The following is a 27,845-nucleotide window of genomic DNA, read 5'->3' as shown; positions in this document are numbered from 1 at the left end:
TGTGTTATTTGATAGGATGTATTTTTTTCCCCCTGCCTAATAAGCTAATAAGCTAACAGTGCCTCAGTTGGTCCCAGGACGAGACACAAATCCCTTTGGGGTCATGGTAGGAGGGGCATCTGACTTAAAAGAAATCTGCCAAATCGATCAAACATGCAGAGCTACCCCCTGTAGCCCTTGTAAATAAGGGAGCAGCCAAAAGTAGCTTCTTGATGATGATATTTTTTTACATTATGTAGTGTTTTTTTTCTGCAAGAATTGAGCCATTCAGTTTACCATCTTTTTCAAAAATCAGTGCTTTTTTTTTTGCCATGCATGCAGTCAGTTAACTTTTTAAGACATAGAATCTCATACAGATTGAGTATTCACTTTGATTGAGTTCATCATGGGAAAAAAAAGGCACGAATCTGAAAAGTTTTGTTCAAGTTAGGTGCTAATTCCTGTGCTTTGATTCAGACCCCTGCGATTCTCCTTTTTACACTCACTTATCAAGTAAATGTTCAGTGAGAGGAAAAAAAGAAAGAAAATTGTACGCTTAAGCTACTCACAGACACCATTTTGACATTCTCACCTGGAAGCTGCACAGATATGATCACATATTTATAGCCCGTGTTACAGATTTTCAAACTGATATTACACACACCCGTCTGTGATGAAGTCCATGAGTCGAATATCTATGAAAGCACCATGTTGGGGCTTATGGGCTGTTTTCTTGAGGGGCAAAAGGCTTCGGCCTTATGTTCACATTAAAGTTACTCCATGTCGTACATTGCTGGAGATTAGACGACTTAAGACGCATTCCTCTTTAAATGCACCTTGGATGCCTGTGAAGCAAAAACCCCAATATTGCAACAAGCTTTACAGTCTTTGACATTTCACCCACGTCTGCTCACTGTCTGAAAGTGAGTGGTCAGAAAGGTCCTATTGAATTTGTCTTGCGCTACGTGAAAAAATAAAGTGGAAAGGTCTTAATCGAAAAATGAAATCTAGGTTTCAAAAATATTACATTTGTCTCGCATTGACAAGTGCAAGAAGGATTTAAGTTTCCCTGAAGGTGGGAATTTGTTTTTTTATTTGCACATGTAAATGTCTACAGTAAATTTAGATGTATAGTTTTCTAAAAAATACAAAACACAAAAACTCACTTTTACAGGCTGTAGAGGCTAAACTGGACTCCACAGCCAATCCTGTTTTCTAGATTCAGATTTAGTGACAGAAAAAGTAAATGAAAGGATGAGTTGGGGTGGGGAAGAGGGGAGTGGCGTGGGAAAGTTGGGGCCAAAGACACAAAAAAGTGGAGATAGTTGTGTGGAGATTTGCAGTTACTAATCTACACTACTGATCAGAATGTTTTATTATATGTTGTCACTTGGCATTGGTATCTAAATCAGGCTAAATGATCAAAGAACACAGTATTGATAAGCTGTGATCGTTTCTGCTGTCAGGGTTTTAAAACAATATGCTGCACTTTCTTTATTCCCATGAAGAATGGAGATCCTCCTCTCTGAGCCTGTGTGCCTGGGGCAGAGGCAGCTGTCACTCCCTTAAACTGCAGCACCATGCAGCACACACAGGCACAGGGCCTCAAACTCTCTGCCAGTGTTAAAGTTTTTAAATGTGGTTACTCCTCACGAGAAGCGATGCCAAAGACAATTTCTTTCCATGCGAGGGCAGAAACACAAGCAATATGTGAAGATATTAAATGCAGAGAAATTCACAGTTTTCGTCTGCCCTAGCTGTTAGTTTTTCTGTCGTTGCCCCAGGTATGTTATGGATACTCAGTGTGTGAGCTTAGAGCCCACACACTGAGATAACTTAATTACACGAAATTGGATTGATGATAAAGGGCACCTCGTGTGTTAAGCTGCGGATGGATTCATAAATTCAAGCGAAAATGTTCACAGGAGTATCTGAACGGTTCTCAGTTAAGGTTTTAGAGCACTCACATCGGGAGCACATTCAGAGACGAGCCTTTCCTGAGTCAAAAACAATGCCGTCGCAGTTTGCGGCTCGAGAACTTTTCTCTTTTGACAGCCTGACGAGAACAGCAGATGGCAAGGACCGAAAGACGGGAAGGGAAGAAAGAAGGTTAAAAGAAGGAATGTAAGAGGGAAGGTGAATGAAATACAGAGAGAGAAATTCAGAGAGAAAGGTGCTGAGCAGAGAGCGAGAGAGGGTGACAAAGCAGAGTTTGCAGGGCATTTAACAGTTCACTCACGTCCTTAACAAAATCTAAGCTCTGAATCTTGGAGCTCAAATCAAATAAAAGTGAAATAAAGCCAGAGAGTTTCATGCTACATCTAAAAACAACATTTTTTTTTTTTTTTTGGAAATCTGAAGGCCAAGTCTTAGAAAACAAAATGCAGCATGTAGTTATAGGGTGTTCAGTTCAAAGGGTGGTGCTGTGTGATGTGAAAAAGACTGTCAGCTGAGGGAAGCCAATCAATCTATAAGTTTTATAGATAAACTCTCACCTAGCTGCTGATATACACCTGAAGTACAATCTGATGGCTGACAGTGGTCATGTTATAATCACACCTATAGCACCCAGTCACACAGGTTCTTTACTCACATATCAGATATATATGTGTTAGTCCAGGTAGAGCCAGTCACAGTAAAAAGGATTTTATCCACAAATGGGGAGCCAACCAATGGTGAAGCCACAGTGGACTACACTCACCGGTCATTTTTATTCGTTGCACCTTGCTAGTACCACTTTGGAGCTCCTTTTGCCTTTAAAACAGCCTAAATTCAGTTGTGGAAACAGTCCTCAGACATTATAGCCTCACATTTGTCGACTGCACATCCAGTGATCTGAATCTCCTCTTTCAACACATCCCAAAGAAGCCATTTGAGTAGCGAAGATTTATTGTAATGTTCAAGTTTGAGAGGATTTGAGCTTTGATACGATGGGTTATCCTGCTCAAAGGAGCCATCAGAAGATGGGTACACTGTGGTTATAAAGTGTTGGACATGGTCAGCAGCAATACTCAGGTAACCATTGCTACAAGGCAGGATAGAGCCATGCTTTCCATCCGAATGTTGCAGTAGAAATTGAAACTCATCAGACGAGGCAACATTTTTCCAATTTTCTCTTGTCCAATTTTGGTAAGCCCAGGTGAATGTCACCTAGGTCACCTGCTCTTAGCTGGCAGGAGCGCATTCAGAGATGCTCTTCTGTATACCTTGGTTGTAACAAGTGGTTATTTGAGTTACCTTTGCCTTCCTATCATTTTGAAGCAGTCTGGCCGTTCTCTATACTCTCATCAAGTCATTTTCACCTAGAGCACTGCCACTGACGGGATATTTTACATTTTTTCAGACCACTCTCTGTAAACCCTAGAGATGGTTGTGTGGGAAAGTCCCTGCAGATCAGCAGTTTCTGAAATACTCAGACTAGCCTATCTGTCTCAACAACCGTGCCACATTTAGACACTCTTAAATCACCTTCCTTCCCCATTTTTGCTCGGTTTGAACTTGATCATTGGCTGATTAGACATTTGCATAAACAAGCAGTTGAACAGCTGAACCTAATGAAGTGGCTAGTGAGTCTACAAAACACAAATTATGCTTCCGGATGCCGTGGAGTGCATTGCTATAATAAGATATTTGGAGAAAAAAAGAGACAAACTTTTTTCCCACTGTCTCGCTGTTTCTTACCCTACTGATGGAACAATGCTGCGATCCTAAAGGAGTCAGAAATCTGAATTTCCGAGTTCCAAGTCAGAATTTGAATCTGGAACTCAGACTGAGGGGCCTCTGGAAAGTCAGAGCAGCCCCAGTAACCCAGAGTTAACAATCCAAGATGGCGGCATTGAGCGTAAACACTAGCAAAACTATAAAACTTTGAATCTGTGCTGGCTCTGTTGTGTATTAACTCACTATAACTCCCCAAATAAGCCATAAGCACAGCACTGGTCAGGCGCTGTCCACGGATTCACGGCGCCAGATTTATCAAAACAAGCTTTAGGGCATAATTCTAGTGCAAACTAGAAACTGTTTATTACAAATGAATAAATTATTATTAAAATACAGATAGAAAAAGCATATTTTTATGTCTGCTTCAATATTTCCCGTAGGAAAAAAGTTGAATTAATGTTACTGAGATAGATCAGCAATCACTACATGTGTAGTGTTAACAGTGACAGACCCAGTAACTGATGAAATCAGTAGGTACGCCAGTCCACGTGTGGATGCTGATGACAAATCAAGGCTGCTGTGTTGTTCAGCCTCTGGAGACATAAGTCTAATGGACACACTATATGCTTTTTCACGTTCTCACAAATTTCTGCAAATATTTCAGCCTCTGTGATCTGCTAGAGGTGCAGGCCTTTTATATATTCTTTAACAGCTAATAAAGGGAGAAAGAGAATATGAGGCAGGATGATGAATAAGAATGACTTTTCCTTGATAAGTTTATGTCAGAAGTATATATTTTTTTAAGTATTTTCACTTGCTGTCATATAGAAATCATGCATCAGACGTACAAGACAGCAAAGAGGCGTGCATAGAATATTCTGAGAGGTTATATAGCTCGACGTATTGTAAATGTTTGTGGGGGTGTTGATCTGCAATATCTTCTCATTGTTTTCAAATTCACGCCTTAAATGTTTTGTTTTTGTTTTTTCCTGGATGAGGAATTGTTATGGTAGGGTTCAAAGCAGAAAACAGAGGATGAGAGTCGCAAAATGGAGAAAAATGACTCTGGATATGCTTTTTTTTCCCTGTTTTCAGTGACTTTTGGTCCGTGTTTATTGTCTGCTATTGTAAAACCCTCACTCTGCTGTAATATGCAGTGATAATAACCTACTGGTGGGAAAAGCCTAAGAGAATAAAACAGGCAGTGTTGAGAAAAGCGGTGTTTTCTTATGACATTTGAGTGAAGCAATTAAGCAAGTGTAATTTTGGATTTAAGTGAATTATGTGGTAAATGACGATATTGACAAAGGAATATGAATAACTACAAGATACCAATTGTTAAACTGTGGCCTACCATCATTAATAAATATACCAGCAAAACAATTACATAATCCAAGTGCAGACAAAATTAACAGCTTCATTATTCTGTGAAACATTTATTCATGTATTGGTATATCTGTGTCTGTGACAGCTGCAGGGCAAACCAAGCCTGCTGAGGTCCACTGTAAACGACAGTCCAAGTTCTTGTTCTAGATGGTTTAATGCTTTGCTTGTTGGCCTGCACGAGAAGCATCACGGCTGTTGTGTGTGCCAGGAAAAAATCTTGACGCCGTGTATCAGATATATCGCTGGTCACTCAGGGGCCCTCGCCAGCAGGAAATGAAGGTGGTTTATTGATGGGCGATCCAGTACTTGTCATTCAGATTCATTTATGGTCCTCACGATTTTGAAGTAATTCACTGTGATTTAGTGGGGCAATGAGTCACTTTGTTGGCCTCGAGCTCTGTGAAACTCTACCTGAGTGTTTGGGGGAATTTAGGCAGGGGCGAATGCACTTTAGATTTAGTCAGTACAGGGGGGTGGATTTTCTTCAAACTGTGAGTGATGAAAATCCTATTGGAATTAATTGTATTTACATTTTAGAGCAATAGATTCAAACATGAACGGACTCTCTTGTTGCCAGTAACAAAACTAGTTACTTAAGTCTTTCCTCTTACGTTCAGCCTTATTAGTGTTACTTTGACTTCACTGTGACTCATGCACAGTGAAGATAACCACTGATGACGGGATCTCCTTTTCAAAAAGTCATGTCTCCGATGTGACTTGCAATGCATTTGTTCAGCGAAGGTTTGAGCAACTCAAGAATAAACTGCTTATTTTTGCAATTAGCAGTAATGCTTTATGATTAACATAAAAGCAAACCGTATGTACTAGTGTGAATTTTAATGCTGAATATTTTGTTCCTTCTGAGGGTTCGTTTTGTATTCATGAGTAATTTACGCACTGCTCTTTTCTCTCGGCAGGCGTGTCCACGCGTGTTGTCGCTGTCGACGCTGCGACTTCACGGCTCCAGATTCATCAGCCCTCCTCGACCATTTCAACTCAGCTCACTGTCACGACTCCTCTCCCTCGTTAGGCTCATTCACGACGACCTCCTTGCCCACCTCACTGACTCCTTCCCTAACACTCTCGGCCAATGGCTGCTCAGCGCCTTCTACTTTAGCCATTAAAGAAGAGAGCAAAGGGGATATCCGCCTCCTCTACTCCCTGGCGCCGCCTGAGGGACGGTTGGCCGAAGGTGGCAGAGAAGAGGCAGGTGGGCTGGTAAAAAGTGAGGGTGGCGAGGAGAAAGAAAGAGAACGGGAAAAGGGCTGGGTTCTTGGTGAGACAAGAGGACTGGGGGAAAGAGGGGGTGAGCAGGCCCACGGCTTACTTTGGGTGCCTAAGGAGCGAATGGGACCTGAAAGAGGTGCAGGAAGTGGGAGCCCATCTCTTTTCAACTCCCCACTGTCGCTGTCTTTTGCCAATCACGAAACCTCACAGCAGAAAAGAGGCGTGGCCTCACCTAGCATGGTTTACCTGGGAGACACCAAGTCATTTTTGGGAGATACAAAGTCCTTTTTGGCAGATGCCAAGTATGGAGGAGGGAGACCAGGATCAACCGCTTCAGGTGGTGCAGGAGCTGGTGAGAAGCAGAGCCAAATGACCCCCCAGCAGTACACAGGAGGAGGAGGAAGTGCTGGTGGTGGTGGTGGAGGTGGTGGAGGACAGGAAGGGAAAGGAGGAGCCAATAAAGAGGAATCCCAGTCCTTGCTAAGGGTAAGGTGGAACATGCAAAACCCCCTGCTTTTCATCTCATTCTAATGAGATGAAAATCCTTCTTCTTTGTCTCATTTACACCCTGACTTTTGCATTTAGCTCTCTGAATGGGAGCCTTTGTAGCTAGGCCTCTGTAGCCAGATCCTGCCTGCTGAGAAGCCTTAGTTATCAGGGACCTTCTATTAATACACTTTCATCTTAAACTCATCTTTCCTTTCACTCAGATGTGAGGATTAGATCTCATGCATTGAGCTGCTACACTGTAATCTTTTATTCTTCCATCATATTTTGAGGGCTTAAGCAGATTTGTGTTGGCTAACAGAGTGTGTACCCAAATGCTTGTGTGTGTTCATATCTGTCCCTGTGCATATGATTCCATGACATCATTTCCTTTCCCATAAGCGGCATTCATCTTCTTTAAAAAAAAAATTGAACTCACAACAGTGAGAAACCCACCCGCTACTATGGAAACGGGGAGGAAAACTGACAGTTCCCATGGCTACCACATGTCAGTCAGCTCCCTCACCCTACTTTGTGGACCACAATGCTTTTGACTTCACAGTGATGTCATTGACTGGCAGTAACAAACTGTGGTTTGCCTGCGCCACAGAGCTTATTGGGTATGATCACATTAGATCAGAATAGACTGAACTCTCTCTCTCTCTGTATATATATAAGTACGAGTTAGTGTGTGTGTGTGTGTGTGTGTGTGTATGAGTGTGTGTGGTGTCAGGGTTTGACATGGGGCTGTGTAAATGGTAGAATTGAGTGTTAGAGTTGTGTTTTTAGTGTGTGTACGGATATGCTGCTGTGTGATTCGAGTCCATGGGCCCTTTGTAGGACTTGGGGTTTGGCCTTTTGGATGTGTGTGAATGTGTGTTTGTGTGTGTGAGGTGTTGGCAGTAACTTGGCAGGCTGGGCAGGGTGGGGCAGCAAGAGGTTTACTCATTATCGTGGGTGGGGCAGTGTGTCTCTGTGAGAGAGTGGGAGGCTAAGACTGAAAGAGGGAGGCACAGATAGAGAGAACATGCGTGCATGCGTGAGAGAGAAACAGTGGAAGATTAAGATAAAAAGACGTAGACGGGGAAAGTCAGACAGAGATAAGAGTATAACAAATAACTCACCCCTTTCTTGCTTGCTCTTTAGAGAAAGCTAGTCAAGAAAATGTTTTCAAAATTATAAATGTACGGAACAAAACGAGACTGGTTAATATAGATTTGTAAATTTGGCGAGCACGTTTTTCACTTTCACTCTCACTCAGTGTTATTCTTAACAGTCTGACAGTTTGATATGTATGCTTATTTTAGATATTCACTAATATTATGAAATGTTTTTGTAGAGTCAAATATTCACATTTGAGGCTTTTTAAATCATCATCATTCCACCAGGATGAATATTATCTCTTTTTTCCATTATTGTGTACACATTTCCTCCAAAGCTATGGATATAAGCCATTCATCCATTCATTTAGAGAGGGGGCCACCCTGGACCCTGTGACCGCTGTATCACAGGGCTATCACTGAGACACACACAGCCATTCACATTCAGAGGAGGGCATTGTGGTGGAACAGTGGTTAGCACTGTTACCCCACAGTAAGAAGATCTTGGGTTTGAATCCACTATCTCGCTAGGGCCTTTCTTTCGATAGTTTCCATGTTCTCCCCACGTCTGCATCGGTCCTCTTCAAGTACTCTGGCTTTAGAGATGCGTCGTTAGTGGGGCTAGGTTAACTGGTGATTCTAAATTACTCAGAGGTGTGAATGTGAGTGTGAATTGTTGTCTGTCTCTAGATATAAACCAGTAGTTCTCAAACTGTGGGGGTGATGTCGCTTGTGGCGAATAGAGTCGCTGCTGTGGATGTGAGGCAGATAAAGTGCTTAAAGCTCTGTATGGGCAAATGTGGCCTGTGGCTTAAAGTGCTTTAAGTGGTCAGTAAGACCAGAAAAGAGCTGTATAAATGTCAGTCCATTTCCAGGCCTGAAAACGTCTGCGAACCGCTGACTTAAAAAACGATTTGGCTGCTGCAGGTTTGCAATGGCCGACCCATCAGCAGGTCAGTAAGGGTTGAAGCTCATTTTAAATATCTTCTATATTTTGTGAAGACCCACTTTTGTATAAGCCATCTCTGACTGTTCCATTTGCATTTGTGCTGCCTATGAGAGCCTAAAGAAAAGATCAGATGTTTACATAAACAGACAAAAACCCATAGTGAATCTTTGAAGATGAAAACTAAAAAAAGAATAAAAGGAGATGAGAAACAAGCAGTTTATTAGAGACGTAGCTGAACACGACTTGTTGCTTAAGTAGCTTCATAAGATATGGCCTTTTCTTCCTCTTCTCACTGCACAATATTTATTCTCAGTTTCCATGGCTTGCACTGTCACACACAAACATAAATATGCCCGGCACACACAGACACATGGGCTGGAGTTGACTCATCACTGGGCGGGGTGAGGGAGGGGCACTAATGCAAGAAAAAAAAAAATCTGAAATAGCTTTGAACACACACATACACACACACACGCAAAAACAAACTTTTGGCCTAATTTAAATGTGGCATGTGGACTCAAGAGGGCAGAGTCTGTTAAAAATCCATCCAAAATCCAAATCCAGTGTAGAGTTCAAGAGGAGGCGGAAGGCAGTGATGGAGGGATGCAGGGAGTGATTTAGTAGGGAGGAAGTATATGATTAAAACCCGGCAAATATGGAAACAAATGGCCAGTCATATTTCATCCCAACCTGTGTGCGTTTGTGAGAGTGTGTGCATGTGGTTCTGTGGTTTTTGTATGTTTCCCTCATCCTTGTTCTTTCTACTGTCCGCTGCATCGATCTGTCTTCCCCCTCCTTTTTCCTTTCGTTCTTTTTCTTTCATTTCCCTTCTTTTCCTCAAAGGACAACTCGCCCAATACGCGGGGATCGATACACACCTCACGCACACAAAAGCCATCAGACGTGCACACACGCTCCCACGCAGGTGTGCACTCACACATACACACAAAGAACCCACAGTTCTTAGTATTCTGGTTTTGTGAGGCTTTTTGCTCGGTGGAGGGGAGAGAATATTTTCTTTTGAAAGCCCTGATCTATAATTGCCGCACAGCGTTGCCTTGTTGAGACATTGGCCCACTATTGGCTTTGTTTTCATAGTGATTTATTACATTGAAGACATTTTCTCAGTCTGAAATGTTATTTTCTAGCTGTTTTACTGACTGTATGAGACAAGGATAGAAAGCGAATGAGGTTTAGAGATGAAATTAAGCTAAAAGCTCGGTTGATGTTTGAGTTTATAAATGGAACGAGGCAGACTTTGAGTAATGGCGGTTTTTCCAGTTAAGTGGGGCTGAGAAAGGTTTGCCTCCGAGCCAAACATATGTGAACATATGTAGATATACCCGAACATATGTGACTCTGTCCAAAACGTACATCATCTAATAAATTCCAGCTTGTGTTTCCGAGGGGAATTCCACCTCAAGGACGACACGGACTGCTTAAGTGCACATAAGCAAAAGAAACTGTGGATTTTTTGGCCTTACGAACACAGTGAATCTCGTGGTCATATTGCAGTATTGAAACACGGGCATTTGAGGTTTTAAAAGTCCCATGCGTGACATTCAATTCCATGCGAGAGACAGAGAGAGAAAATAGAGAGACCGAACTGAGAGAGATAAACGGGAATGTGTGCTTTCAGCAGATCAGAGAAGAGTTTCATTAAAGTTTCTCTCGTTTACATTTCTGCCCGATGGAGCTAATTATGTTTAAAGGACGCACACGCTCACACGCGCGCGCGCACACACACAGACTACACACACACACACAGACACAGAGCTGTAATTCCATAAAGTTCTCATTACTTGGCTTTCAATTTTCTTTTATCCTTTCTTTCTGTTTCTTTCCTTTTGCGTACATTTCGGTGTACATGTGTGTCTGCGTGCTTACCCCTGCTTGTGTACTTAATTATGTGCATTGTGTCTCCATTTGCATTCCCGGCATGTGTGTGTGCGTGTGTGTGTTTTGCGAGGAAATTAAAGCGTGAATTTAACTTATTTTCTGTGCTGATAATTTAGCATCCCTTTATATCCGCTACAGGAAATTATAGAGCTTATGTTCGAGTCAGTGTGTGTGTGTGTGTGTGTGTGTGTGTGAGACTGTGTGTTTGTCTGAGTCTGTGCATTTGTATTCTTAATGCTTTTTAAAATCAAAAAAATGAGTAAAAATTGTGTTCTTTGACTTATCTGTGTTATCTGAATATTATCTTTGTTTTAGAGCTTTTTTGCCACTGTGCTTTGCGCTCTCTACAAATACCCCTCAGAGTGAACTTCAAATTGCCTTTGATATAAAGATATACTTAACCGTTCCTTCTCGAGAACTTGTGTACCTTTGTTTACCTCATGGAACATCCCTTGAGAGTCAAGAAAAGTACTTTAAAAAGTGGTTTCATTTTAAAGCTGGAAAACTTCTAGGAGGTGAGAAACACCTGAACAATCCAAGCCCTGTTTAGTTATAAACCTATCCTGTCATTGCCCATTGTTTTGTAGCTGGATGCTAGTGGACATTCTGGTTGTGTGCATAACCCTTTTGTATATTTCCCTTCCTGTCATACGTCAATAAACAGTGTATCTTGTGGGCAGTGGTTGTTGCTGCAATTGCTCACCTCAAAGCTCACAGTAGTTAACATGGTACCCCTTCACTTGTGTCGCACCACAAGTTCCTGAATTTCACCGACAGATGATGGTTTTTGCCAGCACATCGCTTCTCCTCTCTTCCTGTGTTTATGCCACTTAATTATCAACAAATTTCACCACAGGTTAGAAAAGAGAACGTGTTTGAGGCTAACAGCAGCTGACAAGTTTCTTCTTTTACATATCTCGGTTTCTATCACGTTTATGTAAAGTACAGACCTCTGCAAAAAGTCTTGAGACACCGACTCTTTTTTATATTTTGCTTACAAGGAGTCACCTTCTCTTTTCATTATTAAGTCTTGAACAGTAGTTCTCCAACATTTCTGAGAATCTTTCAAAGTTTTTCTTTGAAAGCAGCACATTAGCTGCTTTTACACCCATTTTCAGTCCAGTCCTTGCACCTGACCATTTTTTTAACAATGCTTTTTTGATCGATGCATCTGGCCCTTCAGGTGATCCCTCAGCTGTTACCAAAAGCCATAAAGTCTCAGTCGAAGGGTGGCTGTCAAGAAGCCATTTTTAAGGAAAAGCTGAGAAATGCCAGTGGCAACAGGTCTTGTGTGATGAATCCAAAGCTGAAATTTTTGGATCGTCATAAATATGTACAGAAGCCGTCATAACCAAAAGTGTCTACAGCCACTTGTAAAGCACAGTGGAGGTTCTGTGATGGCTTGGGGCTGCATTTCAATCAGTGGTGTTGGGGATCTTGTTATGAACGCAGAAAAGTATCATCAGATTTTGATCCACCATGCAACGCCATCTGGAAAGAGTCTGATTGGCAAGGGCTTTTATTTTCAGCACGACAATGATGCTAAACACACTAGCCATGCAGTAAAACCATCCCCAGAGCCCAAACCTCAATGTTATTAAAGCAGTGTGGGATCATCTTGACAGAGAACAGAATAAAAAGGACTAACATTCAAAGAAAAGCTATAAATGTCCTTCAAGAAGCCTCAAGAACTATACTTTCTTGTAATACTTAGAGAAATGACAAGAAAGCTGCTTAAGAGAGTTCAGAGAGTTCAGACACTCACATTCAAGCTGTTAGAATCGTACAACTGTTGTTGCCTTATGTACTATATTTTTATAGATGTTTGCACATATTTCAATGAGTCATTACTCAAGACACACAGCACAGTACTGTATATAGGTCAGTATGGTTTAGATTCCTGCTCTGATCTTTTCAAATTATTTCATAATCCTGACAGTGTACAGTAGCCAGTATTTAGTGTACAGAAAGAACCCTTTTGATGTTGGTTACTTGATTTCTTCATTTATCGACGCATTCGGCCATTGCTGAGGCAGCAAACTGCATATCCGACCCACTGCTTCAGTACCGGCAGACTATCGACTGGTCCGACAGCCATTAAACATCAATACAGCAGTTGAGAGGAGTCTAAGCTCAAAGGAACATTTTTTTTTCTACAGACATCCTAACAAAATTCACCTCATAGACGAGGCTGCTCTGGTGCACGCTTTTAGCATCCTATATACTGTCTCTTATGGGAAGGGTTAAAAGAGCTGCGTTCGCCGTGTCTCGCTGCAGTTTGTGTGTGTTGTGTGCAGATGTGTGTGCGTGTAGGAAAAAGGAAGACATACTGATATTCATCCATTCTCTCTCTTGCTCTCTCTCTCCCTCTCTCTCTCTTATACACCCTCAGACCAAGTTGTCTGTTCTGGGCTGCTCGGTTTGTTTGTGTAGCAGTCACATTTCCCATCAGGACACAGACTCAAATAAACACAGGCCATGTTGGAAAGAAAAAAAATGCAAGTGTCTGAGTCTGAGTGTCCGTCTTTGTGTGTGTGTGTGTGTGTGTGGTAATGTGCCTAGTGTATAAAACCCAGGCTGTGTTTGGCGTAACAGAAACATAATCGGACAACCTGTTTGCTATAATTTTTACCTGCGTGTGTTTATGTGTCTGTCTGTGGAAACAGTGGCCGTTACGCTCATGTGTGAGCACGTGCGTGTCCCTCATGTGTGAGCTGCGCGCCCGTCCGCTGATGGGAATGTTCGTGCGCGTCACAGTTAAAACCAGTGTGCGGCTTTATGCTGTGTGACAGTTCACAGCGGTCTCATTGTCTGCTAGGAATATTACATTTAGCTTGAAAAACAAATTACACCATTTTAACCACATTTAGACCCATTTTGGGTTTTCCACACATGTCACACTCGCACACGCACATTACAGCTGACAACGTGCGTAGTTCGAAGGTGACAGCTTGGCATTTTTGGCTCGCATAAATCAAGAATTTGCCTCGACTCTGTCTTGGCTCATGTTCGGATCGTAATCCTCTGTTTAGGACTGCCTTGAATTGTCTGATTGACTAAGTCTGACTTGGGTTAGAAGGGAAAAAAAAATCTGAAATGTTTCTCCTCAACCTGCTTGCCACATCACACCATTTCCAAAAGCGTAAAATCAGTCAGCGGCCCTAGAAAAGGACGCATAATTGACTTTATAATCACAGGATTTGGCAGCGTGGTTTAGACTTTAGATTAGTCAGAGCTTCCTCAAATATGACATTCAGCCTCCATCCCATGTGCCTGACATGTCTCATTTGCTGAAGTGTCCTTGACATTGAATTATTATTTGCTCCAGGGCTGCCATATGTAGCTGAACTTCCTGTTAAGGGGAAGCAGCAAGATAAGGCACTGTTCCTTCTGGGGTATTAGGAAACACTTTCCTGTGATTGTATGAACTTTACTGGCACTCTGTGAATTGTCCTATTTATTACAAACCACACCCCTCTGGCACAGCTTTAGGAAAGCCATTAAAACAATTTGGATAATTTTAGTGTGGATTTCAATAGATTTGTTTCTTTATTTATATATTTTTTGCAGATAAAGCAGAACTATAAAAGTATCTTATAATATCTTATATACGTATAATATATTTATGCCGTCTGTTCAGATGTCCTCTCGCTGTTGGGAGCATATTATTCGTTCAGGCGCATGTCACTTACACATTGAGCGTTTTCATTGGTTTAGCTGGGCGCCAGTGAAACATGTGTTCCACCCACCCCAGCAGAGAACCAACCAGGTGTTTTTCATCATGTCGACATGGCAACGGTAAAACACAGTGGTTATTTTAGCTCCTAGCTGTAATTTAGACGTTTACATCAATTACTGTTACAATCAACTTACATACACACTACTGGAAGTGTGTGTATGTGCGCATGCATGTGTGCCTATGTGTGTCCTTTTCTATTTCTGTGTTTTTCTGCCATGGCTTGCACATCTAGCCCATTGGTCCTTGTGTGTTTCTCTTTGTCGGGCTCTCTCTCTCTCTCTCTCTCTCTCTTCTTTTCCTTCCGCACTCGCTCTCTCATTTTTGGTGTAAGGCAGGAGCAATTCACCGCAGGCTAAGTGTGTGTGCACATATGTGCATGGACATAGACACACACACGTGTGTGTGTTCACACATGGAACCAATATTAAGGCCAGATGTTCATTTTGCTACAACAAGACCTCTACACGCAACTCTAGCCAGCTACACACACACACACACACACGTACGCACAAATGCATAGGATACACCAATCTGGCAGCACTTCTGTAATTAGGAAGCTGATTGGTTAGATTAAATGTCCATCTGACCCCTGACCAATAGTTAATTTGAAAACCCTGCCTGCCTTCCCCTTCTCCTCTGTCCCTTGGCTCTCTTGCCTTGCCTCTGCTTTCCTTTCCCCATCTCTTCTTTAAATCACAAGTTCTTCCACACAATCGGCCCTTGTCTGGATAATAGTGAGTGATGCAATTTGACAAATAGGAGAAAAAGAAGCTAGAGAAAATTACGGTAAATAGTTTGACCAAAAGTGCTTCCAGTAAATGACTTAAAGTTGATTGACAAATGACCACTAATGACTTTTTCTGTTTTTATCCACCCATGTATCTGAGCTCATTAATGAAAACATGTCTTTCCACAGACACGGAGTAAAGAGCAATAAATTAACATGTAATATTAGTTGTATTAGTTTTTTTTAACTTTAGTTCTTTTTTTCAGTGTTTTACAAGGCTTTCTCTGATCTCTGCCTAACATGTGAGTTGCCCAGGAGAGACACTTCTCCCATGCATTTTAACAAAAGGATGTGTCTCTTCTAGTGTTCAGACAGGGTGAGGGAACATTACGAAATAACTATGTTAAAAAAAAAAGGAGAGAACGCTGTAAAATTTGAAAAGAAGTGCAGCACAGATATCCTGCCAAACCCAAAAGGTAATAAAAAAAATAAGATAAGAGTTCATTCCCACCTACATCTTTGCTGACGTGTGCCAATTACCACTTCACTGTGACACGCCCAAACTCTTTCAGCGCATCTCGTGTTTAAACACGGAAATCGTCATGACAGCGCCGCACCTAAGTCACTGCGAGAAAGCAAGTGGAAAAAGTAGATTTAGAGAAGAATTTAAAAGTGCAGCACCCATATTCATATTCACACCACACGGGCCCACACACACTCAAAAATATACAGTACGCACGTACACACTCCGGCTCGACCAGTCATCTTGACACTTTAATCCACTTCACTTAAGGACATCGAGTCACACCCTGCTCTGGTGTGCGTGAGAGGGAAAGTGAGAGGGAGAGAGTGAGGAAGTGCATGTGTGTGTGTGTGTGTATGTGTGTGTTTGTGGGCAAGTAATGCCATGGCAACCTTGGCGGCCCAAGGACCTCTTGGCGAGGTAGCAAGATCGCCCAGGGCATGTGTGCGTGCGGCCGACGATTCTCAAAAAAAAGGTGTGAGTGTGTGCGTGTGCAAGCAGAACGCAGAGATTTTCACTTTTAACTCGTCTCGGTGGAAACTCACATCCGCCCCTGAAGTTATAATACACACTCGCTCAGTGACATGCATACTTGATAAGGAGTAAAAGCTAGAGAAAGATACATCACTTCTTCTCCTTCCCTGCTCACTGTCTCTTTCCCTCTCTCTTTCAGCCTTTGCTCCTCCCCCTTCTTTCTGCCTCCCCCATTGTGTCCCATGTGAGGTCTTCACTCATTAGGAATTCTCCACTAGTGTGTGCATGTTTGTGTGTGTGTGTCTGTCTGTGTGCTAGTTCGTTTATGAATTCTGCTCCACTGGCATGATGCATCTTGTACACTCAATTTCCCTTAAGACCGTTTCTCTTTTGTTCTCCTTCTCACTCTCTCTCCCTTTATCACTATCTGGCTGTACAAGACAACAGGGCCTGACACAACTCAGCACAGCTTCAACTGTTCCAGACTTGTTTGCTCCTAGAGTATATATATATTGACTCGTATTGTGTTCTTGTTGTCCTGTGTAGCTCAGTGGATAGAGCCGAAGCTAAAGACACTGTTGTGTTGTGTGTATTGCTTGTCTTTACAGCTAAGAAGTTTTAGTGAGAGCTGTAGAAAGACCGAGTTTGGTCCTCGGTGCATCTGTGGGTGCAGACCTTCACTGGATTTTTCTTCCATATGAAACAGATGAGACACTTCCTGTCCAGCTTGAACAGATGTTTGGGGCTTCATTTTCAGTCATTCTCCGTGCACTAAATGGCCACTGAATTGATAGTGTGAACATCATCAGCATGGTATTCACACCTCTGTATGACGGATGTATAGAACTGTTCCAGTGGATGAAAAATGCAGACACCGAGGGAGCAAAAAATGCTTAGAATATATCAATTTATAGGACCTCGGGAAATTTTCAAGTCTTCTAATCAAAAATTTGAAACCTCTTGTCACTGAGGTTTTGTGGTAATTAATTCATGAATGGATTTTTTTTGTTTTGTTTTGTGTGGGGTTTTTTTGAGTCACTTGGATTCTTTCTGCTTGATTTAACTGTGTTTGCATTCTTTGTAGTTTTTTTGCAATGTTAAGAACACTGAACTTTTCAACTTTTCAATACAAACTTTTTTAAGCACTGTGGATATGGTCAGTAGGAATCACCTAGCGTTCTAGTCTATCACTGAAGAAGAGAGATGCCCAGAAGCACAAGAGAACTGTGCCTGCCATACATGCAAGATGATGACTAGCGCAGCTGCCACGATAGCTCTGCCATAACTCGTTTGAATGGCAGTAAGAGTTGGGTGTAGAAATTCTTGTTGTTATCCTGAAATACATGTTAGCATTGTTTTTTGCGAAGCAGCTACCATTGCCATTGTGAAATCAAATGCATGGAGTGGGTAACATATAATTCTTAGCCTGCTAACTACATTGTAGTAACATAAACGGGCGACACAGCAAAAAGCCTAACATTTCACTCTGTGTCCTGTCAGTAATATACATTATTAATGTTTTAAATAAAACAGTCTGCCACCACAGTGTCTGTGATTTAAACCACTTGGCCGCCCCTCCCTGAGCCTGGCTCTGCTGGAGGTTTCTTCCTGTTAAAAGGGAGTTTTTCCTTCCCACTGTTGCCAAAGTGCTTGCTCATAGGGGTCATATGAGTTGTTGGGTTTTTCTCTGTATGTATTATTGTAGGGTCTACCATACAATATAATGCGCCTCGAGTTGACTGTTGTTGTGATTTGGTGCCGTATAAATAAAATGAATTAAATTGAATTGCATTAATTAGCCCCATATTATTTGTCACATAATGCCATTAAGAATTCATTCATTTTCATTTTCTTTAAAAGGCACACATAAAGATAAAGTGAAGGAATCAAGAAGTAGACGCAATGTGAGACTTTACAGCGGATGTGCTGTTAAACATCATTTTAATAATATGCATGCTGTGTGTGTGTGTGCGTGTGTGTATACTGTTATTCAAAGGTGCGTCATTGTTGCAGATGTTTGGCTTCTGAGCTTGTGCACAGTCACAAATGAATACACACACACACGTGCATGCTGACACAAACATTCACACAGTCCCCTAGTCCCATCTATCCTGTTCCTTAATAGACCAGGTGCAGCCAAACAATGGGTGTGTGGACACATGCCCCTGTTTGTGTGTGTGTGCGTCTTTGTGTCACTATAAGTTACCAATGTGCTCACATGTCCTTGAATGTTTTTATTTTTCAAAGTTGTCTTTATAAGTGGACTTTATGAACATCTAAGGAGGACATATCGCTTCACTAAAATCAGATGTGCCGAAGCAGACACACTTTGACTCAGATAGCATCTGGTTGTATCTGCAGTCTGTGTTTATGTTACCCATTAGAGGAAAACTTAGAGACTGGTCTCATATGTCTTTTCCCACTAGATCAACACAATTACAACACTGTTATCTCCCCGTCTCCCAGAAATCTTGGAACTATAATTCATCTTTCCAACTGTAACAGAATTTTTTTTTTCTTATATTTAAGCCAAGTCTGATAGGATTCACTTCCAGACCAGCATTTATTCATGTGTTTTGGGTTCAGGTCAAGTCCTTTCTGAAAGCGGATCCGTGTTATTGCTTTGATCTAACACAGCTCACTGATTTAGGACAACTCTCTCTCTCACAGCCACGAGCCTGGTAGTCAGAGGTTTAATGCGCCAAAAAAATCATATAAAAACAACTGCAATTTATGTATTTTTTTATTCTTTAAAACTTTGGTTTTCCCACTAATTGGATTTTATTCCATATTAATGTAGTAATAATAGCGCAGAATTTTCCCACCGTGTTAATTGCTGAAAAGTCAGACAGGTAAAGAAATATGAGCAGTCAGACTAAAGTGATGCATTTAAAAAAAAGTCACACCTTTAAAAAGGAAAAGGCACACATGCTTGGTAAAACTCTAGCTGCAGGTTTGCATGTGTTTTCTTTCACAGTCTACAGGCAGAGATTTGCAGCACACAGTCCCTGTGCAATCAGCAGTTGTAGAAAAAAAATCTACGCATTTTTATTGCCTCAAAGTCGGCTGGTTAGATATACTGGCTAAATTGTCAACCTAATTTTTTCTCAGTGTGATCTTGTCTAAATTTTTCTCTTTTTTTATTGAAACGTTAGTCCTTCCACTTAGTGTCATTGTTTTTTTTTTATGTCCATTTTACAACCAAAATAGGAATGGAATTTCTGTTGTGTCATGCTTTATGCTGCAAAAAAGCTGAACCTTATATATAAATATGAATGAAGCATACAAACACGTCACAGAAACATGCACGCTCCCACACACCTTGCAAACATTTGTAAATGATTAGTATTATGTAAAGCCCGCTATTTTCAGATTAACCAGGAAAAAAGCGTTTCATTACATCAGGACCACTGAGTGAGCAGCAGAAAAAGAAATTGAGCACCAAGGGACATGAGCGTAAGAGTCAGAGAGAGAGAGAGGAAGAGCAGTGAGAGGCAAAAATAATAAAAAAAAATATGAGGAGGAGAGAGAAGACACGGGGAGAATGAGGGAAAAAAATAAAGGCAGACAGAGAGAGAAAGGGGAGCAGCTGCCAAACTCTGAGTGGGGTTAAGCATCACCACAAGAACAACCTAATAAGGTCTGAAAGTGTGCACGCAGACACACACATACACACAGACTTGGCCTCTGTTCAAAATCTGTGTTTCTGCAGTAAGCAACAGTAAGCAGTAAATCACATCTGCCCCCAGAGCCTCCGACGCTGAATGCTGTTGTGATGCATAATGTTGAAATCTTGCGGAGGAGTTTTCTTCTGCTGACCTTACACTACATGATTTTTGAAGCTATTTTTGTGGTAGGCTCATTTACAAGTCTAGTAGATTTACACGGGTTGTCATGTGTCTTTCCTAAGAAAAAAACCAAACAAATAAAACACATAGCATTTAATATTCATGGGGGTCTTTTAGGGGAATTTGTGGAAATGTAAGACTACGAAAGCACTTTGCTTTTCTATAATGGGAGACCTGCGGATGCAATAATAAGAGTGAAAATTGTTATGAGTTTATTCACACATTGATGGCCACAGGATGTGTTGCAACACGAGCAGGTATCCTGTCTGCTGATTTCACCGCGTTCACCTTCTATCTATCAAGCCACACTTGAGCTCGAGATTGCAATCGTTTTCCTTCCCTGCCAGCAGCGTGTGTGGCCTGTTGTCTATATTTTGTGCCGCGTTAGACTAGGTGTGCTGTAATTTGGTGTCTTATATGGCTCTTTTAAAACTCTTCAACCTGAAAACTTGCAATGCGAGAGCTTCCGTCTGCAATGCATCATATAGTGTGAACATTTCCAGGAATAAAAGCAATGACTCATGGCTGTCATTAAACGCAAGGCTTTGAGATTAAATGTTCCCTGTACGTTGTTTAGGCATTAGTTGAGCTAACCAGTTGAAACAAAACAAATTTCTCATGGTTGTAATGTCTATTTCACGTAAATTCACTCAATTAAAAGGTAATAGCGAGTATTATTATTTAATTTTTTAAAATAATTTATCAGGAAATGGAGCAGAAGGCAGTGGTTTGATTCCTGGCTCCTCCAACCTGTCTATTGAAGTAACCCACGTTTCTCCATCTGGCAGTCCAATGGATGAGACTGGGTTTGTTGGTTGCCAGGAGAATAGTACGCGTCTGATTGCATAGTGCCAAGTGTGAAGTTTGGTCTAGGGGAGATTAAGGTGTGGAGTTGTTTTCAGGAGTTGGATTCGGCCTCTTAGTTCCTGTAAAAGGAACTCCTAATATGTCAGCGTACCAAGACATTTTGGACAATTTCAACTTTGCTCCCAACTTTGTGGGAACAGTTTGGTGATGGTCGCTTCCTGTTCCAACATGACTAGGCACCAGTGCACAAAGCAAGGTCCATAAAGACATGAGCAAATTTGGTGAAGAAGGACTTGACTGGCCTGCACAGTGTCCTGACCTTTGGGACAAATTGGAGCAGAGACCGTGAGCGGACACCTGACATCATATTAAACTCTATGAATTAAGAATGGAACATCGCTCAAGTGCACATACACATGTGGGTGCAGTAAATGCATTTGGTAATATAGTGCACTTTTTGAATTCAATTAAAGAAGAAACTGCTAGGGTATTCTTTAGTTATCTCCTGAAACAGCCAGAGGACAAGCCCGTGTAAAGCATCTCCAATCTATTTAAACATTAGTGCACTGAAAACCATGCTGTATCTGCCCCATAATTGGGTGCAAATCACAATCTCTCACCTTGGCAATAAGTTGTGATCTAGTTTGGAGCTTCATTTCTTAGTGAGTCAGTCTTATTGGAGTGTTCTTAATCTCTTTTTAAAGTGTTAATGTAATAACATGCAAGCTGCAGGTTACTCTTTCGCTCACTCTGTAGTTGTGCTTTTAGTACAGCTGTTTAAAAATTGTGCAGACGGTTGTTGGACAAAGAACGATCAGGTTTTGGTGACGATCCAGTCTTTATATTTAGCTAAACTAGTACGGTGAGTTCATGGGCCAGGGAGAGGGCATTACACGCCTGACTTCCATGTTTTCATCCACTCGCTGTCTCCTCGAGTAGACGACTCGTCAAGACAAGTATTAAACAAACACAAACTTCACAAAGTCTACCGCTTTGCAAATTGGACAGCAGCAATACTGTGGATGGCCTGAACAAACTCAACAAGTCAACCATTCCAAGCTAAATAATAACTGTTGAGGCCCTCGTCAGCTCAAAGTGAGGAATGAATGTTGACATTGCTGCCTGCAACGCAGACCCCCTAAATAACCCGACAAGATAAAATGAATATCATCATCTCTCACAGTATTCAGACAATAGAAATTAAATCACGCGTACACACCCACCCACACACACACACGCATCTAAACCAGAGCGGGCAACTTACGCTCGCACGCTCCCTCTCCCCCAGAGGCAGGGAAAAGTAAAGAAGCCGTGCGAAACAAAGTGAGTAATGGGAGGAAGGAGAGATAGGGGATAACTTCAGGCCCCTCCCCCGCGCCATTCACTGAGTGGTTATCACTTTCTCTCACTGAGTGCCTCGTCTCTCTCTCTCACTGTAGTCCTCTCTCTCTCCTTCACTCAGTCGCCCCTTCTCTGCTGAAGGGAGATTAAAAGCTGATAGGAGATTGCAAAGACATGTTGCACTCTTGTTCTGACACACACACGCGCGCACGCATACAGACGGTAACATTAGCTCTTCTATAGCTGGGAGCTCTTGATGTAAAACACATGTTCCTGCCTCGACAGTGTGTGCCGGTGTGTCTACGGCTGTTTAAACCAACTTTATCGCTCCATCAGTTCAGAGACAAGGAACGATTCATTCAGAGACAAGAGCAGGGGGTGGAGTTGGTGTGTGTAGCGGGCTTAGTGTGTGAGGGTATGCCTGTGTGTGTGTGTTTGCGTGCTTGCCTAGATATGTGTTTAGGAAATACAGATTGAGAGAACTTTTCAATATCTCCCATCAGAATTAATCAAACCATTCAAGCTAAGCTCACCCACCCCTCCTTCCCTCCGACAACAAAAGCATAAAAAAGAAAAAGAGAAAACCCAGCGCTGTGCTATCTGGCTAAAGTTTTTTCTATCCTTTTAATATTCGCTTCAGATCACATTGGTTCTTATGTGCAGTAAAAGGTTACAGACTATGAAGACTCATTAATGCTCTGCTTTAATGAGCCATTATTTTCATTTTTGATTTGGAGATCAGTATTAGGCATAGCTTGTATTTCTCAAGGCTAGCCCCATAAAATTTTGTAATAAAACCAGATATTAAAAGCTGTTTTTACAGTATTAACTATCTCGGGGAACTTTTTGAGGAAATTTAGTTCCCCTATCACTGTTTTATCTTCTCTGGATGCACTGAATAGTATTCCAGATAATTTAGGAACTAGAGCCGTGAACTTTGCGATGCTGAACTTTGCACTAGTGAACAAAAACCATCAGTAGGGATATCGGGATGAACAGTGGCCTTAAAAGGATCTCCAAACCTTGGGATGTGACAGGTTCTTATCAGGGCTGCTCAGTGTTAATAACAAGTGAGACATAAAGGCTCCACAAAGTGTAGCTGGAGTACTGTTAAAAAATGCGGCTTGTTTAATGGGTCCTCGTTTTCTAATTTATCAAAACGCTCAAACTTTCTTTTTAGGAAAACAATGGTGGGATAGACATCGTATGACTGATCACATTTTGAAAACAGAGTATGACTATCGTTCACTCAAGTTCTGTATGAGTCACACATTATTAACATCAGAACTCTAGTTTTTAGCTCATCTGACTGATGAACCAATGAGACATTGCCTGCCTTTCCCAATCATTGGTCAGATTTTTATGGAACTTTCACACAGTGATCAATGAAAAGGTTTTCATTAAAGGCAGGGTCATATTTATGGAAGTTGGTTTCTGCCACTGAAAAAATTTAGTTTTTGGCATCCAAGCCGAAATTTTGGGTTAGTATCTTGAAATTTCGACTGAAATAACAGAAATAAATCAAAATTTTGAGATATTTAACTTGAAATTTTTAAATATTAACTTGAACATTTGACTTAGCTATTCTTGGCATTTTTCTTTTTTTTTTCATTGGTGTAAACAAGCTTCCATACACATTTGCCTTTTTCACACTTTTCCATTTTCACAAGACACACTTAATATTGGTCAGATGTTATTTTTTCCTCCATGATATGAATGTTCATGAGCCTCCATGGCTTTACAATGGATTTAAATTCTCATTAGTTTTTGCAATGCAGTCAACCAATGACAACAAAAGTTTGACAACCAATGACAACAAAAGTTTGACAACCAATGACAACAAAAGTAGAGGTTCTCAGTCATCCAAGTCATGATAGTCGAGAGATCTTGAAACAAGAGGCAACTGAACTTCAAGTCTGTGAAAACATTATGTCTCTCATCTAAGAGGTTTCTTCAGTTGGCTGAGGAGGCTGAAGAAGCCTCTTGAATGAGAGGTGTAATGTCTTCAGAGTTAAAGAAGTCCAGTTGTCTCTTGTTTCTAGTATTCTTTCTTTCTGTACTTTACACATTACAGTAACTTGTGAATTATTTTAGATCAGTGGCCAGGTGAGCTATTCTGTCATTGACCTTCAAGGCTGTTTGTTTTTTGTTTTTTTTAATTATAAGTTCTTCAGTGATACAGATCCTTTTTAACCCCTTTTAATCCAGTATTTCAGCACTTCTACTGCTATTTGCTGTTTTGGGAGAAAATTTGATAAAAAGTTCCCGAGTTTTCCTATACCTTCTTGATACCTGGAAATACACAGTAAAATAGTCCATACGTACTAATCCTAACGCCGAACCCTAACTGTGGAACAGAGTTGAAAAAGAAAAAGAACAAAAAGAAACAGCAGCTCAAACACAGTGTCTGGCTTTGGTTAACCACCTGCATGGGTTTAGTCTGGTAGCGAAGTGAAAATACAGGTGACCTCAGCATAATTTCACACTCTTCTCTGTGTTGCATCAGATTTTAAATGATCCCTGTCTGTTCTTAACCATGTTTCAGAAAGTAAGAAGAAGAAAAACCCCAGAAGTTAATAGAGGCTTGAAAGGTATAATTCATCACATACAAATGACTAAATGAATGTGTGAACATCTTTTCTTCCTGGCCTGAACTTATGCGGCACCCTCAGTTTGGCTTTATTTTTATTCGCTGCCATTTGACAGTCGTGTGTTAGTCATGTGGAAGCTCTGGATCAGAACTGTAGTCACATTTGAACCAAATGGCAGAGTGCTGTGAAATTAAAGTGAAGAAACACGTGTCGATAACATTTTGTTAAACCGATTGATAGGATGGTCAACTGCAGTGAGCGAAATAACAGAAAACAAATAGATTTGCTTGATAAAGGTTTCTTCTTGCCACCAGTCGTTCTGGCAGACTGAACTCATCTACATTTAGATTCACCGGCCAATGTGTGTGGTCATCCGTGCCTTTGATTTAGCGAGTGTGTATTTTTGTGTATATGTGTGAGCTTTATTGACCAGCAGATGAAGGCTGTGTGTGATGAGAAGCAGGGGACCAGATGGACTTATGGGAAATAAAAACCTTTTATTTATTTATACAATTTGATTAAATGGCATTTGTTTCTGTCTCTTGGTGTGTATGGGTGCCCATGCGTGGTAATGTGTGTCTGGCGTGTGTGTGTCGTATTTAATGACAAATAGAATGGAGGGATCAGAGCAATCAGGTTTGAATGATTACTATGGGAACCTGGGAGGGCGACTGATAGGGAGGAAATAAGAGGGAAGTAAAACAGACAAAGTCATATTACAGAATCATTCTTACAAATACTGAAAGTATGTGTTTGTTTGTGATCTCTGTTGCTTTCATTTTCTTTTATCTGTTCTTTCAATCTCTCCTTAGTTTGTGAGATGAATACCAGTCATTGCTCATGGTTTTCTTCTTTTTCTGTCCATGTTCTCCTATATGTGCCTACTCTTTTCTTCATTTTTCTATCAGTGTTGTCACTATTTCCATTATGGGATCATTATTGCTCCCCCACCAACTTTTTTGCAATATTGCCCCTGGTTACATTTTCTGGTGTTTATTTGCACTCTATTTGTTTTTTAATCATAAGCATAAAATGACTTAATTCCTGCAGCTAACAATTATTTTTGTTATTGGTTATTTTATTATTCTTGATTAATACCGGTGTTAAGTAAAAACCCACTGATATAAGACTTTTAAGACCAAAACTGATTTCCCTAAAATTTGCTATATGTGGTCATTGATTTACTTCTTTAGGTTTTGCACAACGCTGCTACAGTCTGCTCCGTTTCAAACAGGCGTTGCCCTCTGGTGGACAAAATTTGCATCAACACTCATAACATGGTTGAAGGGTGTTTCTCCCAGCTCTTATAAAGGCTAATACTGATAGATTAGCAAAAAGCTCATATTGGCTGATTGTATTGGCTTGCTACTAAATAGGTGGGGTTCTTGTTTTAAATGAAATACCCACTCCAGTTCCCTATAGTTTCCTATAGTTCCCTACACTCTAAGGTCACAGTCTGTTGTAAGAAGACTGATATTTAGTCCCGTCACCATTTCTTAAAGTCTATTGTAGAATCTTCAAATATCTGTCTTTTATCAGTTTTTACCTCCAAATTGGTTGATAGTGTTCTGTATCTGATGAAGTATAAAAGTTATATATATCAGAACTGTTTTGCTTTAGTATAATAAAATGGAAGCATTCAGTTCAGAAGGTGAGCAGCTGATGGTCCACCAGTCGGTCAAAAGGCTCACTGTAACACTCAACTTTACAATCAAAAACTCCAAATCTAAGCATATTTTTTTCAGCGATATGACAAAGATAAATGGTGGAATTTGGCCTTTTAGCTTGATAAATGACACCATAAATATTTGCTCAGTCAAACTGTAGAATATTCATTTCTGTTAAATAACTGATTAACTGAATCACTGTTTCAGCTCTTGTGGTCAGCATCGTATGTAGATTTATTCTGCAGCCTCACCTGTGGGCAGTTTCTTCATGTGTCATGCTAAAGACGTTTTTCTGTCTTGCTAATGCAGCTTTTGTGGATGTTGTTTTGCCTCCAGATGTTACCATGTATTCTTACTAGTTCATAAAGATCTGGTGTTCATTCATTCCAAGGAGAGAGATAAATCCCGACTGAAATGATGCCGTACATGATGAAAACATCAACAGGTTTACCTAGCAAGTTCTCTGCAAGTACTTCACAATAGGAAGTAGTGTCTAAATTATACTTTGGGGGCTAGTACTTATGAGGATCATTACCATGGGACCTGGGTACAAACTTGTGAGGACTTACTCATGCTACCACTTACTTAGTTTGGTCCCTCTATAAAACCAGGCAACTTAAAAATATAAGCGTGCATTACTTTGAAATTACGTTGGTTATGTTCCCATGTTAAATCATGACTATTCTGTTACATTGGACTGGCAAATGGACTGGAAATTATATAGTATTTTTCTACTCTTACTGAGCACTCAAAATGCTCTTACACCACAGTCCACATTCACTCATTCAAACACACATTCACACAGCACATTTTATTCTGAAACTTTAAATGCGTTGCACCTATCACTTCACAGTCAAACCTGGCAATGACTGCTGACCTTCTGATTAGTGGAGGAGTCACTTTACCTCCTGAGGCACATCCGCTCAATACCTGCCTTGTACAGCGCAATATATACATCTAAAGTAGTCAAACACACACTATAATCTAAACAGAGCCATGGTGAAAAATGTTCTACTCAGAGCACCAACTTTCTTCTGGTGTTCTTGGAAATGAAGTCAGTGATCGAGTTGTTAAAGTCCAACTCCCAGACGGTTCTGATTCTGATTTATTGGTCATAAATGACAGGCTGATCAGGTGTCACTGTGTTACCCTGAGTTAATACTTAACATCCTGATCATTTGGGAAAAGGCCAGTCTTCCTAGGCAACAGGGAAAAGTTGAATCCAGTCCACAATCCTTTACCTTTTTATTGTAAAGAACTCAGACAGCACAGCCAACTTTCCTCTGTACCTCGTCTAGTTTTGCCGGCATTTCTGCTTCATCATTGTCAGTCACCTCAGAGCAGTCCTTTTGTGAACTTGGGCTAACAACACTGACATACCTGCTAACTTGATAAGCTTTGATGACTCGCAAAGTTCAACTTTCTCCCATTGTCTTCCAATT

General features: G+C 41.0%; 1 protein-coding gene across 6 annotated transcripts in view; it reads left to right on the top strand.

The window, feature by feature from the left end:
• The window catches only part of trps1 (trichorhinophalangeal syndrome I), a 115,525-nt gene that overhangs the window by 57,963 nt on the left and 29,717 nt on the right, over window positions 1-27,845 (top strand). For all 6 annotated transcript variants that reach the window (XM_039605815.1, XM_039605817.1, XM_039605816.1 and 3 more), the window contains one exon: window positions 5,943-6,738. In XM_039605815.1, coding sequence (XP_039461749.1) covers window positions 5,943-6,738 — 796 coding nt within the window. The remainder of the gene's footprint in view (window positions 1-5,942; window positions 6,739-27,845) is intronic.

The sequence above is a fragment of the Oreochromis aureus genome, linkage group 22 (assembly GCF_013358895.1).
Source record: "Oreochromis aureus strain Israel breed Guangdong linkage group 22, ZZ_aureus, whole genome shotgun sequence".
NCBI lineage: Eukaryota > Metazoa > Chordata > Actinopteri > Cichliformes > Cichlidae > Oreochromis > Oreochromis aureus.
The sequence above is the reverse complement of the archived record's forward strand: the minus strand, read 5'-3'. Positions and strand labels throughout refer to the sequence as shown.